The 20918-nt window shown below is 36.0% G+C and overlaps 2 protein-coding genes across 3 annotated transcripts; both read left to right on the top strand.

The window, feature by feature from the left end:
- Nucleotides 1-850: 850 nt before the first annotated feature.
- Nucleotides 851-3095, top strand: LOC311285820 (uncharacterized protein). Its single transcript, XM_084401624.1, has 5 exons — nucleotides 851-982; nucleotides 1275-1655; nucleotides 1734-1855; nucleotides 2348-2448; nucleotides 2707-3095. Exons 1-5 carry the CDS (start codon nucleotides 901-903, stop codon nucleotides 2846-2848), a joined length of 828 nt encoding a protein of 275 aa, XP_084257750.1. The 5' UTR covers nucleotides 851-900; the 3' UTR covers nucleotides 2849-3095.
- A 3334-nt stretch (nucleotides 3096-6429) lies between these two features.
- LOC311285813 (uncharacterized protein) lies at nucleotides 6430-17818 on the top strand. 2 transcript variants are annotated; one of them, XM_084401614.1, is made up of 5 exons: nucleotides 6430-6654; nucleotides 7614-8345; nucleotides 8430-8551; nucleotides 8620-8723; nucleotides 16650-17818. In XM_084401614.1, exons 1-5 carry the CDS (start codon nucleotides 6555-6557, stop codon nucleotides 16780-16782), a joined length of 1191 nt encoding a protein of 396 aa, XP_084257740.1. In that variant the 5' UTR covers nucleotides 6430-6554; the 3' UTR covers nucleotides 16783-17818. The 2 variants fall into 2 exon arrangements, with proteins under 2 accessions (XP_084257740.1, XP_084257741.1); XM_084401615.1 differs by having other exon boundaries at nucleotides 16304-17056.
- Nucleotides 17819-20918: the final 3100 nt, after the last annotated feature.

Here is a 20918-nt window from a genome sequence, read left to right as displayed (position 1 = left end):
TGTCATTCATCTACAGAAGCTCTTTTTGAGAATTAACAAAGTTTTAAAGTTTATTAATTACAAATAACCATTTTTGGTCAGTGATGAGATTAGTGAAGCATTCTACTTCATGACGGTTCAACTATATGACCTGATCATCTTTGTTGCTGGCTTCCTATGTAACAAATTATGTGTTTTGGTAAACACTGGTACAAAAACCACAAACATACATAAAAACGTCAAGTGTCAAAGAGGGCACCCAAAAAAACACCAATCACCATAATGGTGACTTTACAAAACATATTATTTCCAATAAACCATCAACATCTACACCTCTATTAATTGTAATTGGTAATAAGTGAAGCTGGCAATGCTGTTTGTGAAGTTGTTCCATGATTTACTCACCCTGAAGCCGTCCTAGGTGTATATGACATTATTGTTTCAGACGAATACAATCGGAGTTATATATAAAAAAAAAAAATTCTGCTGTTTTGCACACACGCAAACAGATAATGCAAAATGCAGAACACAAACACCTTCATATATACTGTGAAAATGTTGTAACTCCTTTGTGTTTAATAGCTGTAGGGATCATCGTCTGTCCCTGGATGCCACACTGATGCAAATTATGATTCAACCCCTTTAAGTTAATAAAGGTCCAGTTAGACTTGTCCTGTAAGGTTGTTCATTTTTGGTCACAGATTCCTCTTGTTGCCTTTTATATCACCATGTCTGAATGTACAATATAGTCATAGTTTGGGTCTGAGGAGAGTTTCAGACTGGAAGTCTATATTGTCATTAAATGCAGTGTCAATGAAATCACTTCCTGTTTGGGATTAGCACTAACTTGAAAACGCTACTCATCATTCTGAAGATCGCAGCTCATCTGTTAAGACGTACCATAAGACACAAGTGCAGATCATGGAATTTGATGCCATTTATGCAAGTTATGAAGATGGTATTGACACAACTGGCCAGGATGAAGGAAAACCTCAAAAACACAGTATGTACAATTTCAAGCATTTTTTCCTATGAATTTTGAATATAAAATATATTTTATATGAAGGTGATTAACATGGATTTTTTTTTTTTTTTTTTTTTTTTTTTTTTTATCAACATGACCTTATTGTGATATTTTATCAAAGCAATTCCAGATGTTTGTCTTATAAAATAACATACTAAAAAGCCCTGCTTTCTAAAGACAAAGGTATAGATTACAAGGGTTGATTTAAAACTTAATTTCTAATAATATGAAAGGTATACACTGATATGTGTGTGTTTTCTCTGTTTTTCAGGAGGACGCAGGTGTTTGGTGTTGAAGACAGTGTGTCTCGGGCTCATTTGTGTTCTTCTGCTGGTCTTCATCACACTGTACATCACCATCACAGCAGAGAGAGACCTGTTAAAGAGTTACAAGAACACAGTTGAAGAGTTCAATCACACTATCATCAGCTTACAGGACAATTACACTGATCTAATGACTGAAAAAGACCAACTGAAGAACAACTTCAACTCTTTGAGTCAGAAGAAACTGGAGTTAGAGACCAGAGTCAATGATCTCAGCGCTGAGAAAAGCCAGTTAAAGAGAAGTGTTGATGCTTTGAATCAGAAGAAACTGGAACTGGAGACCAGCGTCGCGTCTTTGAGTGAGGAAATGACAAAAGTTTTTAAAGAAGGTTAGAATCCATTTTTTTTGTATTCCTACTTTTCTTTATCTTTCATGTACACAGCTTTAGTGTGTGTGTTTATGTTAGGATATCAGTGTAGTTTAGATGGCTTCTTCATGTCCAATAAGCCGATGAGCTGGTCGAAGAGCAGGCAGTACTGCAGAGATCAAGGAGCTGATCTGGTCATTATCAACACTGAAGAGAAGCAGGTGAGTTTGTGTGAGTGACTGTTAAAGTATGTGACATAAAACTACACTCAAAAAAATGCTATGTTGGCTTTAATTAACTTTTTTATGTCAACAGGTTCCATTGGATTTATGTAACATTATTTATTTCAATTAACTTAAGTTAATTACATAAGGTTAATCCAATGCCGTTTAGTTGAATAAGGTTAACAGTCTAAATTTTGTCCAAAAAAATTAAGTTCAATTTTCCTAAAACTAATATTTTTACATTCAACCAAAATATGGGTTAACGCGGATATTGCGTCATTGACAGGCGACAAGTGATTCGGGACAAGCCATTATTTAAAATTGGAATTTCTCTAAAATTACAAATCTTTGGGAACTTTTGGGATATTGTAAGTACACAACTGCAGGAAATATATTGCACTTTTGGATATTTTATTACAAAAATCTTACATATTGTAGCTTTAATGAATGAGAGGAATCACACTTATTCCTGTTTTTATTCACACACAGAGGTGCATAAGTTCATTCAAGGAGAGAGTGTGGATTGGTTTGTCTGACATTGAGAACGAGGGCAATTTGAAATGGGTGGATAATTCAACACTGAATCAAGGGTAAGTGATGATAGAAAACACTCACAGAAAACCACTGTGGATTTAGTTGGTTGGTCTTTTGTAATCTCATTAAATTAAATGAGACCATTATAACTTTAAGAAAACAAATGAAAATATATTTTCTACAAACACAATCATGACAGCATCCACAATAAATGATACTTCCTATAAATAAATTCAAAAGCATCTGCTTATTTTGTATTCCTGAACGAAAAGATGTGGGGTTCTGAATAACTGGACATCTAATACGTTATTTAGGTTTTGGACTGAGGGTGAGCCGAATGATGATCTCGGAATTGAAGACTGTGTTGAAATTATGTCTTCATGTTCATCTTCAAACCTGAACAACTGGAATGATCTCCCATGCTCTGAGAAGAGAAAAGGGATTTGTGAGAAATAGGCTTCATCCCGTCTTCTTGTGGTTTTACTTCCATTATTTTATGGAATCATCTTATTGTGAATGCCTGATTTCTAATTGAGGTTTCTGCTTTTTAAAACAGTCTGCTTCATTTTATATAAACTTCTTAAATATACATTTTATTTCATTCTTTTCTGTAATATACAAAATCACAAGCTGATATTTAGATGAAAGGAAATGTAAAATTATCATTATCTTTTATTGCTATAATAAAAACTCACAACATCCAGTTTCTCACGATGAAGTCTAAACTGTCCCAGATTGCCCTGATTCATCAGTTATTCTAATATTGAGTGTCTGTGAAACTGCATTTGAGTTGAATTGCTTGTGCTTTGGTCAATTGGCATTATAGTAAACATACAGCATAACTCTAATGTAATTACATCAATTTAGCACTTCACATTCCAATTATGAACATTTTTGAATAAAAAAAAGTTATTTTGGCTCAAACTAAAAATCAAGTAAAAACACGAGACTTAAAAAAAAGTTTTGTGAGGTCAGTGCACTGGATCTCCCTCTAAATAAATGGACATTTTAGTTCACTTAGTTCAGCTTACTCTACTCCTACATCCTACATCACACATCGTCAAGTGTTACTCTTGTGTACTCAAGTGTTACTCTGTTAGTCGAGGCTTTCGACTCGACTAACAGATTTATGTATATTTTCACTTTACCCTGTGAAGGCCTCATCAACACGACAGCCATCAGCACTGATCCTCAACAAACTGATGGTACCCAACATGCATTTCACCATAAAACTTTTGATTGTCACCATTGTTGAGATTCATACGCCAATTCTTGATGTCTTTGTGTGTCTGGATGATATGGAAGATAGAAATGTTGAGAGCATTTGCTGTTTTTAAAATCCTTCCTCTCTTCTGTATGTTAAAACTCTGATAGATCTTCATCTGTAAAATCTCAGTGATACCACAATCAAAAATACGAAACATCACCCATAAAAATGCATTAGACAATAAATAAGATCAGTAAATCAGGCCACTAGATGATGATTGTGACTATTAACAAACACTGTATAGCCTACTGTAAAACGTAAGAGTCAGATTTACTAAATGAAAGAAGTTAATTTCTCTGAAATATTAGTGAATAAGTAATGCAAAGTCAATAACTGATAAGAAGAGTAAATATAAAATTGTATCAATTTGATTAATGTTTTATGTGTTTTTGAGCAAGATGATGCAGGAGAGATCTGTTAGTTTAATTCATTAGTTGTGTGGGTCACCATTGTGCTGGAGAGTAGAGCCTGTGCTTCAGTCAAAGATGAGCAGAGAAACACTGATGTTATGCTGCAGTAGTGATGGGCAAATGAAGCTTTGGTGAAGCATTGAACCATTTAGAAGAATTGTTTTGAAAATGGGTTCATTACTTGAAGCTTCAGTAACAGCGCCCTCGCCTGGTGAAGTGCCAAAGCTGCATCTAAATGATCCCGGCTAGATAGTGGACAGGAGACTTTAAGACGAGTGAAATACAATAAATCTAGTGCATGCACCTAACCTTCAGAGCAGTGGTTCAAATGGAATTGTAGTTAATGGTTTGAAACACGTATCAAAGCTTCAGTGTCAGACTGCCATCACTATGCTGCCGGTTGCTTTATTTAAAAACAGGAACTGTGTGGCTGTAAGTCAGTTGTAATTGTTGTGTTTCCTTTTCTGAGAGTACAAGCATTATGTTGAACTAACATCACATTGTAACATTGACTCAATGCCATTACCATTGATTTATGGATCAAATTTCAACATTTTTTCAACATTAATTGCGGGAGCAAAAGAGATGTTGATTCAATGCAGTTAACATTGACACATTAACATTATTTTAATGGTTGCTGTCTATCTGGGACCCTAATCAAACACACCTGAACCAGCTAATCAATGTCTTCAGGATTACTAGAAAGCTACAAACAGGAGAGTTTATCAGGGTTGGAGCTAAACTCTGCAGGACAGTGGCCCTCCAGGACAGCATTTGCCCATCCCTGGTGTACAGTGTAGATATGTACTCAGCCCTGTGTGGGGGTTTCCTGGTTACAGATTTCCATAAGCCGCTTTTCCACCGAAATTACCCGGAACAATTTGTCCCAGGAACTTTTTTCCCAGGAACCTTTTTTGCCCCAGACCGGTTGCTTTCTGCGTTTACACCGCGGTCTAAAGTACCGGGAAGGTAAACTGCGCGCAACTGCTCCTCCCAGTCTGCGACGGACAGTAATCAGTTTTGAGCGCCACATTTATAAGTATGGAGGAGATTCAAACTGTGCTGCAGTTATTGGTTTACTAACGAGGTAATTAACATAACAAAATAGACGAGCACTGATACTAAAGCGTGTTCAGAAAGCTTGTATGCGTATAAAATTAAGACAAGGTACGTTGTGAGATGACTGGGACGAACGCGCAAAAATTTCCTTTTGCGCAAATACTCTTTAAAAAAAGCCTGAACCCCGTCTATCAATCATAAATAGTGACAGTCTTGTAAATAGTTGTTTGTTACACCTCAATGCGCTATTTCAATCCTGTTATAGTAAATTTGTAACATGGTTTGCCTTGCAATAGATGACAATGTGTAAACATAATGACTTAATATTAAAAGCTGTGGCAGAAAAGAGACGAGCACTGATAAAGCGTGTTCAGAGCTCGTAATGCTAACGTTAGATATAAAATTGTATGTTATCAGCTATTGCGGACATTGGCCGTGAGATGGCTGTGACGAACGCGCATAAAGTTTCCTCTTCCACAAATACCCAAATAATAAAGCCTGAAACTCGTCGCCAGTCCCCCAGTTTTTTTTATTAAATTCCATATTTGCAGACAGACAACTTTACTGCATGAAGCCACTTTTTAAAAGGGAGGTTAAAAATAAAGAAAATGCTGCGTGGAGTCATCCAACCAAAATGCGGCGTGAACACAACCAATCAGCTTGTGCAGCGCACAAGTCCCACCCCTGAAAGTTCCTGAACTTTGAAAAAGTACTACCTCATGAGCAGGGACTATCGGAGGGGGAAATTCATTTAGACCCTGGTTCCTGCGGTGTAAACACATCGAGTACCAGCCCAAAGTTCCTAGTTCCTGGGGAAAGTTCCTGCGGTGGAAACGCGGCTATAGACTGTTATGCCAGTTTACCTTAAATACCTAGAACAGAAGAGTTGTAAATATTTACACAAAAAAATGTGGGATTTGTTGGACCTACTCTCGTGCCCCAAAGGTCACACCTGGTTTTGGGGGAAAGGAGCCATGATTATCATATATCCTGAAGAGACATCACCCAAAACGGAGAACAGACTTTTCAGTCTTGCACATTATATAAGTGACTGTTGTGAAATTGAGACCATTTTACCAAATGCACTGAGACTTACACCAAATTTGACTGGGAAACAACAATATATTCACAAGATACATCATGTGTTTTATATTGACATTCTTAGTGAACTTTCAGTGACTTGAGTCAGGGTGAAAGGAGGGAAGTAGGGAGAGGGGGGGCTCATAGGGGGAGAGGAGAGAAGTCTGGGCAAGGCGGTCCTTATGCTCTTTCTTCTAATCTCCAGATTACTGATTTTTATTGTTTAATGCAGGATGTTTGATTTCATGTTCTTTCTTAGCAGGAAACCCAGTCTTACAGTACAGACCGCAGCTCATCTGTGAACACATAGATTACTGTATTGTAAGACTACGAGTTAGAGCAAATAATGAAATCAGGCAGGTATATTGTAAACAGAGTTACCGAAGGCACAACTGGATCACAAACAGAGAGTCTCTGGCAGGATGAAGAAAAAGCTCCAATGTGCAGTAAGTAGAAATTTTATTCTGACGCAGAGATGGAGTTGGTCATGGAGCAATGTTTGAGTAACTGAAAACTGTTACATAAAATTTAAGTTATTCCTTTTTTACTCTTAAAAATCCAACAGTTGTTCAAACTAACACTTTTTAGTAAACTTTACTTAATGTCTTAAATTAATTGTAAAAATCTAGTAATCTGTATTATTCACATACTATGCTTTGGTTATTCATAAAACCCAAGTTAATATTGATTGGTTTGAGTGCAATTTTGTCAGGCAAAAATAAATAAATAAATAAATAATAGACTTAATGGTAATTCTTAATAGACTTTTCACTTATTTCCCCACTTCTGCAGTTATCTTTCTTTAGTTGCATTCACTCATTTCTCAAAGTCATCTTGAATGTTGAATTGTAAATACAACTGAAAATTTTGAGAGAACGTCACATGAGCTGACTTCATCAATTGATGTTGATTTTCCTAAAATGTTTTAGTTTTAACTCACCATTATGATGATCAGTGTTCCATTTGGTTGGTCACTTGGACCTTCATTTATATTATTGTATTTCACTTCCAATTGATGCGCCAATGCAACAATTGAAAACGGTGAAATCACCATTGTTTGATTTTAAAGGAAGGGAAATAATAAATAGGTTGCTTTTAAAAGGTGACCAAACTAAATCATTATCTAGTTTTTCATTTTTGTTATTAATCTTTTTAAACTGTATTGTCAACACTTATGTCATAAACACCTTATGAAGGTTTTAATTGGGTTGATATAATCTCTCTATATTTTTACAAGATTTGTGACAATATCGTGGCAATTGGTCATGGTTGAGTTACACATAGACGTTAACATTCAGCATGCAAAACACAACAATGGTAACAAAAGTAATATATTATAAATATATATGCATAATATGTGAATGGTTGTTAATTGATATCTGTGTGTGTTCTATCTGTTTGACAGGAGGAAGCAGGTGTTTGGTGTTGATGACAGTGTGTCTCGGGCTCATTTGTGTTCTTCTGCTGGTCATCATCACACTGCAGCACATACACTGCAGCACCATAACAGCAAAGAGAGACCTGTTAAAGAGTAACAAGAACACAGTTGAAGAGTTCAATCACACTACCATCAGCTTACAGGACAATAACATTGATCTAATGACTGAAAAAGACCAACTGAAGAACAGTTCCAACTCTTTGAGTCAGAAGAAACTGGAGCTGGAGACCAGAGACAATGATCTCTCTGCTGAGAAAAGCCAGTTGGAGACCAGAGTCAATGATCGCAATGCTGAGAAAGGCCAGTTGAATCAGAAGAAACTGGAGCTGGAGACCAGAGTCAAAGATCTCTCTGCTGAGAAAACCCAGTTGGAGACCAGAGTCAAAGATCTCTCTGCTGAGAAAACCCAGTTGAATCAGAAGGAACTGGAGCTGGAGACCAGAGTCAAAGATCTCTCTGCTGAGAAAACCCAGTTGGAGACCAGAGTCAAAGATCTCTCTGCTGAGAAAACCCAGTTGAATCAGAAGGAACTGGAGCTGGAGACCAGAGTCAAAGATCTCTCTGCTGAGAAAACCCAGTTGGAGACCAGAGTCAAAGATCTCTCTGCTGAGAAAACCCAGTTGATTCAGACGAAAGTGGAGTTAGAAAGCAACGTCACATCTTTGAGTGAAGAACTAAAGAAGGAAAAATCCAAACAAGGTCAGTATGAATCTGTTTTTAATTCTTTTTCATCCTTTTCTTTATATTTATCCATAGAGTTTTTAAAATGGGAGTTTCTGTTAGGAAATCCGCATGGGCCTGTATGTTTGTTCAAATCCAATGAGTCGATGAGCTGGTCTGAGAGCAGGCAGTACTGCAGGGATCATGGTGGTGATCTGGTCATTATCAACACTGAAGAGAAGCAGGTGAGTTTGTGTTAGTGTCTGTTAATCAATGAGAGGAATCACACTTATTCCTGTTTTTATTTACACAGAAACACATAACTTCATTCATCAAGGAGAGAGTGTGGATTGGTTTGTCTGACACTGAGAACGAGGGGATCATGAAATGGGTGGATAATTCAACACTGGAGCAAAAGTAAGTGATAAAACACTCACAGACAATCACTGTGAAAGTATTTTAAACATGAGACCATCACAACCTCTAAAAATAACCGAAGACCAGAGGTGGAAAGTCCAGGGGTCAAAAAGTAAAAGTCCTGCCATATGTTTATTCCACCCATGAACTCACACAGCAAAAACTCCAGTGTTAAATGAACTCTCCTGGGAGTTTATTTGGCTCCAGACTCAAGAGTGTTAAAGTTGGCTTTAGTTGGGCTCTTGACCCTTAAACTAATAACGCTAGATTTTGTTTGCCTGTTGTTGTATCTGAGTTATAACTCCCAGATGAACAACAAGAAAATCTGATCAGGTGGTGTTGGTTATGTTTTGACATAAACATCATTTGACCTGAATCGCAAAACTCATTTAGAGAGTTAGGTTTACCTTGTTGATTACAGCTGCCTGTGATTCTACAGTATACTATTTTCAACACTTTCAATATAATCAAAAAGATTTCTTAAAAGCTGTTCTGATCAAAAGACTTTGATAAGGTATTTTATTCGGACACACAGACATCAAGAATCAGCCTGTGATTCTCAACAATGGTGACAATAATAAAGCATGTTGCAGTGCATTCTGGGTGCCACCAATCAAAACTCATTTATGGCTCCCATCATGCATTGCAGTATGAATAAATTATTATCTGAATTGTCTTAGTAATATTCTTTTTGTCACCATTGTTGAGATTCATACTCTGAATCTTGATGTATGTGTGTGCCTTAAAGAAAGATTTTGTTGTTGTTGTTGTTTAATATCAGAACAACTTTTAAGAAATTATTTGGTTTATATTTAACAAACTTTATCTTATTCTGTAGAATCACTGAGATGCTGTAATGACTAATATGCATTTAAGTCAGAGATTAGGCTCTAAATGAGTTCAGTGATTCAGGTCAAATGATGATTATGTTAAAATATAACCTTTGTTATATATAATCTTTGTTCATCTGGCTGTTATAACTCAGATACAGCAGCCAATTAAAACCTAAAGGAAAACATGTAAGGGTCAAGAGCCCAACTAAAGCAAACACTGATCTCCATAATGGTGATTAAATTTTGTATTTCTCTCATTCAGTGATTCTGCTTGTTAACATCAGGTGTCTTCAATAATGGTTAATCATCACTCAATTAATCACTTAATTAGCTCATTAACATTTTAACACTTTAACACTCTTGAGTCTGGAGCCAAATAAACTCCCAGGAGAGTTCATTTAACCCTTGTGTGGTGTTCAAAACCCTATAACCCCTGGGATCTTCCCGGTCAAAAATGACCGGACTATAAAAAATAGCTTATAAATCTCTCATTATACTATATTTTCACCCAATATTGGATTCAATCTTTTTGTCAACTTGTTCTCTTTCAATTAGGACTGGTTTTATATTTCTATTTGCATCTAATTAATCGTAGGCCTCATTTATTTGACAGTAGGGATCTCATTTTTTGAGTAAAAAAAACATTATTTTTGAATAATTTTGGAAATATTAAATAAAATCTGAAGAAAATTGGCACTGTTTATCACACTAGTCTACTTTAATTTTTCACCAGGAATTTTGTTTTGAAAAACTTTTATTTTGTACAATATGGCACATTGTCACACTTGTGGTCTTCCCGGTCAAAAATGACCGGCCTACAAAAAATTGCTTATAAATCACTCGTTACGCAATATTATCACCCAATTTTGGATTCTATATTTTTGTCAACTTGTTTTCTTTCAATTAGAACTGATTTTATATTTCTATTTGCATCTGAATAATCGAAGGCCTCATTTATTTGACAGTAGGGATCTCATTTTTTGAGTAAAAAAAAACATTATATTTGAATAATTTTGGAAATATTAAATAAAATCTGAAGAAAATTGGCACTGTTTATCAGACTAGTCTACTTTAATTTTTCACCAGGAATTTTGTTTTGAAAAACTTTTATTTTGTACAAAATGGCACATTGTCACACTTGTGGTCTTCCCGGTCAAAAATGACCGGCCTACAAAAAATTGCTTATAAATCACTCGTTATGCAATATTATCACCCAATTTTGGATTCAATCGTTTTGTCAACTTGTTTTCTTTCAATTAGGACTGGTTTTATATTTCTATTTGCATCTGAATAATCATAGGCCTCATTTATTTGACAGTAGGCATCTAATTTTTTGAGTAAAAAAAACAATATTTTTGAATAATTTTGGAAATATTAAATAAAATCTGAAGAAAATTGGCACTGTTGATCACACTAGTCTACTTTAATATTTCACCAGGAATTTTGTTTTGAAAAACTTTTATTTTGTACAAAATGGCACATTGTCACACTTGTGGTCTTCCCGGTCAAAAATGACCGGACTACACAAAATAGCTTATAAATTACTTGTTATGTTGTATTATCACCCAATATTGGATTCAATCTTTTTGTCAACTTGTTCTCTTTCAATTAGGGCTGGTTTTATATTTCTATTTGCATCTGATTAACCGTAGGCCTCATTTATTTGAGAGTAGGCATCTCATTTTTTGAGTAAAAAAAACATTATTTTTGAATAATTTTGGAAATATTAAATAAAATCTGAAGAAAATTGGCACTGTTGATCACACTAGTCTACTTTAATTTTTCACCAGGAATTTGATTTTGAAAAACTTTTATTTTGTACAAAATGGCACAGAGTTACACTTGTGGTGTTCCACTGGGCCATTGAGGGCCATTGTTTCAATGGGCCATTGAAAGTGAATGGGAGAGACTGAAAAGTTTTCAGGAGCATGTTCATTGTTTATGTACACATATGTGCATGTGATGGATTATGGTGAGTTTGGGCTCTTTTTAATCTTAACAATCTCATGTAAATAATGATGTGCCATTTTTCACAATTTATGCATGCTTCATTGAGTTATGAGTTAAAACGCGACATAAGTGCTAGGCTACATCTATATTCAAGGCTCTGTGAGCGCCTGTGGGGGTTTGTGTGTTACAACTCCATTAGGAATATCTTTAGATCTGAGTGATGGATTATGCTGAGTTTGGGCTCTTTTTAATTGTGATAGTCTACTCAAAATAATGATGTACATTTTTCTACGATCTGTGCATGCTTTGTGAAGTTATGAGCGAAAACCAAACGTGAGAGCTTCATGAGTATATACTTGGCTAGGTGCGTCTGTGGTATTTTTTGTGTTAAAACGCCATGAGGAATATCTTTAGATCTGAGTGATGGATTATGCTGAGTTTGGGCTCTTTTTAATCGTGAGCTCCTGCTGTAAATAACCATGTTTCATTTTTCATGATCGATGTATGTTTCATGAATATACGAGTAAAAAGGCCAAGTCTAAGCTACCTTGCTTGGCTATGTGAGTCTGTGTGTCTGTGGTATTTTTTGTGTTAGAACTCCATGAGGAATATATTTAGTTCTGTGTGATGGATTATGTTGAGTTTGGACTCATTTTAATTGTAAGCATCTGCTGTAAATAATGATGTGTCATTTTCCACAATCGGAGCATGTTTCATGAAGTTACGAGCGGAAATGTGTCTAAAATTCCATCATCCATATATGGTTTACACATGGGTCTCTTGAAGGGCTTCTTTTACAAAAACCTCGCTCAAGTTTAATAAAAAGCCTGAAACAATTATGCTTGCTGTATTCTACTCATTGAGACCTTTCAAATGACATATGACACAGGACTATCTGAGCTGTATGATGTATTTGACATATTGCTGAATGTAGTACAAAAAAGTAGTTTATAAATTATGAATTTTTTTTTTTTTTTTTATCAGCAAATAACTCAGCACTACTTAGGAGTTTATCAAATTGGCTACATTCATTGTAAATGTCAGACTCTAAGCTTTCAAATGACACCTATTTTAAGTTGATCAAGGTAAAAGTTTTGAAAAATATTATGATTATTTATTTCGCAGCTAGGTGGCGCCTGCGGGTGGTACACTCTGTTTTAGAGAGATAACTCGGCTCTCGTTAGGAGTTGATCAAAGTGATTAGATGCATTAAAAAGCTGAGATTCTAAGCTTTAAAATGATACCTATTTTGTGTTGTTCCATTCATTGTTTGCATTGGTCTCTCCCATTCACTTTCAATGGCCCATTGAAACAATGGCCCACAATGGCCCTCAATGGCCCAGTGGAACACCACAAGTGTAACTCTGTGCCATATTGTAAAAAATAAAAGTTTTTCAAAACCAAATTCCTGGTGAAAAATTAAAGTACACTAGTGTGATCAACAGTGCCAATTTTCTTCAGATTTTATTTTATTTTCCCAAAATTATTCAAAAATATAAAAATGTTTTACTCAAAAATTGAGATGCCTAATCTCAAATAAATGAGGCCTACAATTAATCAGATGCAAATAGAAATATAAAACCAGTCCTAATTGAAAGAGAACAAGTTGACAAAAAGATTGAATCCAATATTTGGTGATAATATTGCATAAAGAGTGATTTATAAGCAATTTTTTGTAGGCCGGTCATTTTTGACCGGGAAGACCACAAGTGTGACAATGTGCCATTTTGTACAAAATAAAAGTTTTTCAAAACAAAATTCCTGGTGAAATATTAAAGTAGACTAGTGTGATCAACAGTGCCAATTTTCTTCAGATTTTATTTAAAATTTCCAAAATTATTCAAAAATAATGTTTTTTTTACTCAAAAAATGAGATGCCTACTGTCAAATAAATGAGGCCTACGATTAATCAGATGCAAATAGAAATATAAAACCAGTCCTAATTGAAAGAGAACAAGTTGACAAAACGATTGAATCCAATATTGGGTGATAATATTGCATAACAAGTGATTTCTAAGCAATTTCTTGTAGTCCGGTCATTTTTGACCGGGAAGACCACAAGTGTAACAAGGTGAAAAAATCCCCCCTAAAAAAGTAAGAAAATTGTCAAAAAACATTTGAGAAGTAGTTATACCATCTGTGAATAAAGTCACTAAGTTTCAGTCCAAAGCGATAACATTAACTAGTATTTTGGGGTAAAAGAAAATTCTCTCCGGGTCAAAATGACCCGAACACCACACAAGGGTTTTAATGCTGGAGTTTTTGCTGTGAGCTGATTTCACTAATTAGTTCTCTCTCCTGCTGAATTAGCAAATCCAGGTGATTGGAACAAAATACTGAGCAGGACTTTTACTTTCTGAGCCTGGACTTTCCACCTCTGCCGAAGACCCAACTGTTCAATAAATACTAGGGCTGGGCGATATATCGCACGATTTTGTTATGCGCATCTCGTCAGTAAAGCCGGTTCCTTGATTAGTAGTAAATCGCCATCACCTGCTTTCAGATGGAGCGGTGTTAAATTAACACTCCTGGGGCTGGGAGTGTATATGAGTCCACAGTCAAGAGTGTAAAGTGTTAAAATATGAGTGTTAAATTAACACTCAAGAGTGTTAAAGTTAATGAGATAATTAAGTGATTAATTTAGTGATGATTGAGCATTATTGAAGACACCTGATGTTAACAAGCAGAATACCTGAAGGAGAAAATCACAAATTGTAAGCCACCGTTATGGTGATGGGTGTTTGCTTTAGTTGGGCTCTTGACCCTTATATATTTACTTTAGATTTTACTGTTGTTTGTCTGCTGTTATTGATGTATAACAGTCAAATGAACAAAGAAAAGTGTGATCTGATAGTGTTGGTTATTTTTTTGACATAATCATGCTGTGATCTGAAAAATGAAACTTATTGAGATAGTTTGATTTAACTGCATTTATTCAGATTCACAGTTATGCTGTAACCAACAACATAAATCTAAGTCAGAAAGAAGGATCTTAATGAGTTCAGTGATCAAGTTCAAATGATGAATGTCATAACATAACCAACATCATCAGATCACTTTATTCTTTGTTCATCTGGCAGTTGTAACTCAGATACAGCAGCCAAACAAAATCTAAAGTAAACATATAAGGGTCAAGAGCCCAACTAAAGCAAACAATGATCACCATAACGGTGGCTTACAATTTGTGATTTTCTCCTTCAGTGATTCTGCTTGTTACCATCAGGTGTCTTCAATAATGATCAATCATCACTAAATGAATCACTTAATTATCTCATTAACTTCAACACTCTTGAGTGTTCATATACACTCCCAGGAGTGTTAATTTAACACTGGAGTTTTTGCTGTGTACAAAGAGCCGTAGTTAACTGACAAGCTGAGCCATATCGCAATAATTATCGCTGGCGATACGTCCGCGATATTGATGCGATAGGGCTCAGCTTGTCAGTTAACTACGGCTCTTTGTAGTAAATGCCGCTCCATCTGAAAGCAGGTGATGGCGATTTACTGCTAATCAAGGAACCGGCTTTACTGATGAGATGCGCATAACAATATCGTGCGATATATCGCCCAGCCCTAATAAATACCAAAACCAAAGTTTTTTTTGCAAAACACAACTCTTCTCTCCATTATTTGTCCTCTAGCTGCCTTTACAATGTAAAATCTAATTAGACTTAAAAAAGCATGCAAACTGATTGCCTTAAAAAAAACAAGTAAAGCAAAATAGGAATAGCATGTTTTACTGACAAATGCTTAGTTCACTTACACAAGAGTTCTAGTAATTAAAAAATAATTGAGGGTACTTTTATTGAGGGTACATTTTAAATAAAATGTAATTGTTACCATTGTTGTGTTGTTGTGTTGTTGTGTTGAATGCTGAATGTTGAAGTCTGTGTGTGACTCAAGCATGATCAATTGCAAGATATTCTCACAAATATAGATGTTATGATGGTGCAAGGAGATGAACCCAAAAGCAGACAGTATGCAAGTGAACTACGTTTATTACAAAAAAACAGAAAACAAAACCCACGAGGGGGCAAAACAAGACAGGATTGACTGTATAAGACTAACAAGACTTGACTAAGACTCAGACAGATAACTAAACAATAAACTAACAGCTAAGACAGGATCAAACTCTTCTTTCTAGACAAGCCTTTGAACAGGTACTCACAGTAGGTTTCACAATGAATAACAATGAACCGGCACAGGACAGCAAACACAAGGGGATTAAAAAAGGGAGAAACTAATGAGGGAAACAGGTGACGAGGGTAAAGCAATGAAGACTAAATGAGGATAACAAGGGGGCGGGGCGAGGAACGAGACAACACAAACACATGGCCCAAACAAATGGCCATGTGCTTGTACATAAAACATGGGTCTGTCATGATTCTGCCTCAAGACCAGGGAAAAATCAAAGACAAGATGGCAGAATCATGACAATAGATGGATTATATCAATCCAATTAATAGTTTCACAGCATGTTTATGACAATAAGTGTTAGCAATAAAAATGTAAAATATCATAGTTTGTGAAGAAATATGGTTATGTTTTAATTAATTCTATGCAATTATATATTTATTACTTCCTTTACTTTGAAATCAAATAACAGTGATTTATTGTTGCATCGGTGCTTCAATTGGAAGTAAATTACAGTAATATAAAGAAAGGTCCAAGTGCCCAACCAAAGGGAACACTGATCACCATAATGGCGAATTCAAACAAAAACATTTTAAAAATCAATTTCAAAATCAATATCAATTTATGAAGTCAGCTTATGTGATGCTCTCTCAAATTTTTCAGATGTATTGACAATTCAACATTCAAGATAACTTTGGGAAATCAGTGAATGCAAGCAGAGAAAGATGTGGAGAAGTGGAGGAAATGAGTGAAAAGTCTATTAAGAATTGCCCCACCTCAGAAAAAAGATTTTTTCTTTTCTTTTGCTTGACAAAATGGCACTCAAACCAATCAGTTAATCTTAACTTGGGTTTTCTGAATAAAAAAGCATAGCATGTGAATAGTAGAGATTAGAAGAGTTTTACATTTAATTTCAGACATTAAGTAAAGTTAACTAAAAAGTGTTAATTAGAATGACTGTTGGATTTTACAGTGTTCTAAATTACTCTTGTTGCCACATGTTATTCAGGTTTTGGTTTGAAGAGGAGACAAATAATGGAGGTCGAAATGAGACCTGTGTTGAACTGATGCCTTTAGACTCCATCCAGAACTGGAATGATCTCCCATGCTTTGCCAACAGAAAAGGGATTTGTGAGAAATAGGTATTTGGTAAGGAATTGGGTATTGTCATGTTTTTTTTTGTTGTTTTTTTTTTACAGAATCAATCTATTTGTGATAGTAAAATTTCTGAATGAGGTCCTAATTTTATTTTATTTAAACTGCTTTCATGATATCAATTTAATTTAATAATTTTCTATAACATACAAAACCACAAATGTAAAACATGTAAAACTGTCAAAAACAATGTATTGCTTTAATAAACGTATAACATGGGGTGACCTGGTTAATCCGGGACAGTGGCTAATGTAGCACACCAAATCTCTGATGTGTTCATCATGTCTTGCTCCATCACAAGCAGCTCTATGTCAATATGATCTTATTCTAGCTGTTATAATGAGTAAACAGCAGGGTCTGTACACACAAAACATGCAAAGGCTAAAAGTAGCTCTAAACTTGTCAATTTAGGAGAAACTTTAAGACACTTTAAGAAGCTGCAGAGAGTGTGAGGAACGGGGGTGGGGGTGGGGGTGGGGGGGATGCAGAAAACTGTTGAGGTAAGTATAGGTGAGTCGGCTGTGTATATGCCTCCTCTCGAGCTGTGATTATATTGACCATTTGAACGTGCTTTATAAAACTTCATTTGTCACTTTCCATGCAGACATGTAAGAGACTGACAATTAGCTTAACATATACTATTTAAATTAGTGACACCAGCCCACTCCTCCCCCATCAGCCAATCACTGTTTGCATAGTTAGTAAGCGTGATGACATCATCCATAGCAACAAGGTCAACCCCGCCCCTTTAGAGAGAGACTTCTCTCTATTCCTTAGTAAAAGTTGGTCTCAGCGGCTTTGCGAATAAGATTTAAGATTAAACTCTTACCTAAGAACATTTTCTGCTAATTAGGAGAACTCTTAATGCTAAGATAAAATGTTTTGTGAATACGGCCCCAGAAGTCTAAAGTGTTCACCATATTATGCTGATATTGAGTGTCTGTGAAACTTTTTTTGAATTGAATTGCTTTCTCTTTAAATGGTCAACATAATGTTAATATAATAAAATGTTCAATTACCACTATTACAAACACATTTTCATATTTCATTCTTACATTTACTTTGGTGATGCTTGATTATCAGGCCCGGCGCCACGATGGGGCAAAAAGGAGCATTGCCCCCTCAGATCTGATTTTTGCCCCCTTAGTTTCATTTTTGTATTCATTTTCACAAACAAATTGTTTTCTATATATGCATGATAAATGACACTTAAGTAGGTGGGTACAAGGCATGTGAAAAAAATATACATCCTGTAAAATTTAAAGGTGCATGGTTTTATCTGACCGCGGTTTCTTCCGCGCAAATATCAGTCATGATATATTCAGTTTCAGCTAAAATGGACATACAAAAAGTATCTGCAACTTATTTCAGATGTGAAGAAGGACACTAAAAGTGTGATTGAGAGTAAGCCTGATGAAGATGAGCACTCAGCACGAGCAACAGCCTACTAAAAATATCCTCCTAAAGATACTGATCTTGACTGAATAACTTTTGTAACTTTAAAAATGATTAATCTAGGCTATATTTTATTTATATATAAAAAAAATAAAAACTGTGCTGTGTTATTTTACTTTTGATAAGGCCTATATTTAATTTCTTGAACTTTGTTCAGTCATATTTATTTGTGGTTTTTGGTCATTTCTTTATTTTGTTCTTATTTTATTATCTGTTTACTTGTCTTTAACAATGTTTGAAATATATGGGCCATTCTACAGAATTGGTTCAAAGTCAGAGTTGGAAACGTCTTAAAAAATTTGTGGAAAAAGACAAAAAATGTTCATGTATGCAAATTGTATAATATCCAAGGTACACATTTCTAGTAATTGTGCAGTTAATTATCATATTGAAAATTGAGTGTCATCCATGCATTTGTCACATCACGTCTTGATTACTGTAATGCCCTTTTAATTGGTCTAGCTGCTAGCTCCATTTCCAGATTGCAATACATTGAAAACTCTGTTGCTAGAATACTTACCCACACCGAGCGTTCTGCCCATATCACCCCAATTTAAAGATCTTCTTGGCTTCCAGTGGCTTATCGTATTACATTCAAAATCCTCCTGCTCAGTTTTAAATCTCTGCTCCACCCCTACACCCCGACTCGCTCGGTCCTCTGACTCTGCCTTCTAGTTGTCCCTCGATATCGCCTAGCTTCAGTGGGGGGCAGATCATTCAGTGTTGTTGCACCCAAACTATGGAACTCTCTCCCCCCGATCACTCTGTTGTGTTAATACTATTTCTGAATTTAAAACTATGCTCAAAACTCATTTCCTTTCTGAACGTTACCGTTCTTAAGTTGTATTACATTTAGTTGTGTCTGATTGTATACTGCTGTATGCTGCCCCATCTACATAATTCTCCTTTACTGTACTTTTACTCTCATCTACTGTTGTTTTGTTTTTTAGCATTGTCCAATGCCAGTATTTTTGCTTGTTCATTGTAAAGCTTCCTTGAGCCCTGGAAAGGTGTTATATAAATACAACTTATTATTATTATAAAAGAAGTTTGTTTGAAAGTAATAGTAAATTATACCTGGGCCTGTATTGGTGCCGGTGCACATGTGTGGGTGTTTCTCCCTCCCTTTGTTTTTTTTCCCCACTGTCTCTTACTTTGGTTCTCTCTCCTGTCCTGTCTCTCACAGGTCTCCTGCCCTAATTGGAGGTACCGCTATCGCTCGGTAGTTGCGTACGGGGAGTGCGGGGCATCTTTTAAAAGAGAAACGGAAGGGCGATATCCTCTGAATTATAAAGGCCATTTATTTTTGACCTGTTTTTCTGCTGCTTATTGTTAACCTTTCCTGTTTCTGTTTCCTAACCGTGGTTGGGAGACACAGGGGAGATCCGTCTTCTCCAGGGCCAGAAGTTGTCTTCCCGGGGTTAACTCCCTAAACTTCACGCTACTTAGTGTGATGGTAGCATATAAAAACAAAGAGGCCGTCTTGCCGAAGAGTTTAGGTGCTTTATTTTGCTGGCTACACTGAAATACGCTGCACACAGCTAACTACCTGCACCGGTCACCGTATCACTCTCACACACACTCATCCGCTGCTTCGCGGGGATCAGACGGGGGGAGGGGCGCGGCTCGGACACGCGCACTCACTCACTCTCATTCACACACACACACACACACACACACACTGAGCTGTCCTAAACTAAACACATTGGAGACATATCCCACAACATTATGTTTAGTTAAGGAGTTAGGAAGTCTTTGTATTTTCTTTGATCTCCAGTTCCTGATAGGATATTTTGTTTGCTGCGGTAAGGTAGTTCACTTTGTGCTTATTATTTTGGCTTTGTCTAGCCCTTGAAGTTACTTTTGTGTTCTTGTTCATTGTTTGAACTGCTGGCAAAATTATTGTCTCTAACCTCACAATCATGGGCGCCGTATAGGGGGGAAAAGTTAGGACGATTCCAAGGGCCCCTGACTGACAGGGGCCCCAACAAATAAGTAAAAACTAATTTAAAAAAATATATATATTATACATACACTATACAAATCATCATCATTAAGTATATTTCAAATAATTATACAATGAATGATGTCTTTGATTTTACTTATTTTGGCAATAAAAGTTAAATATCCCCATTGATCAAAAAGTAAACTTTCATTTTGACCGACCACCCCCCTGTATCTCCATGAAATGGTTTGGTCCTGCGTTAGCGTGCGCGGTGTTTGTGTTTAGTTAGTTGTAGTTGCAGACAGTTAGTCGATGCGACGCGTCAGCAACACAGAGACCACAATGTTGCATAGTAAAAGAAAATCTGGTTTTCAAAAAAGGAAAGACAAAAGAAAGGGTGTCAATCTGTAACCCAGTTTTTCACCAAGAAAGGTGGGTAGCCTTTAGTCTGTGCGTGGTATTAACCTGTTGTCCATAGTGAAATAAGCTAGCTAGCTGCAGGCTAGTGTTAGCCTACATTTCATCAACATTTAATCAGTGCAGGTGTGGCGGGGCGGTGCAATTTGAGACACAAGCCCAAGTTGTTTACTAATACGAAAGTCCGACTACGCCACCCTAGGAGTTAACCCCAGGGAAAATACTCAAACAGTGAGCAAAGCACACAGGTTCGGTTCCCTCATATAATTAGACAAGAGACGGGAGTACAAAAATACAAATGTTTAT

The sequence above is a fragment of the Rutilus rutilus genome, assembly GCF_951802725.1.
Source record: "Rutilus rutilus genome assembly, chromosome: 2".
NCBI lineage: Eukaryota > Metazoa > Chordata > Actinopteri > Cypriniformes > Leuciscidae > Rutilus > Rutilus rutilus.
Note: the sequence above shows the minus strand (reverse complement) of the source record. Positions and strands in the feature narration are given on the sequence as shown.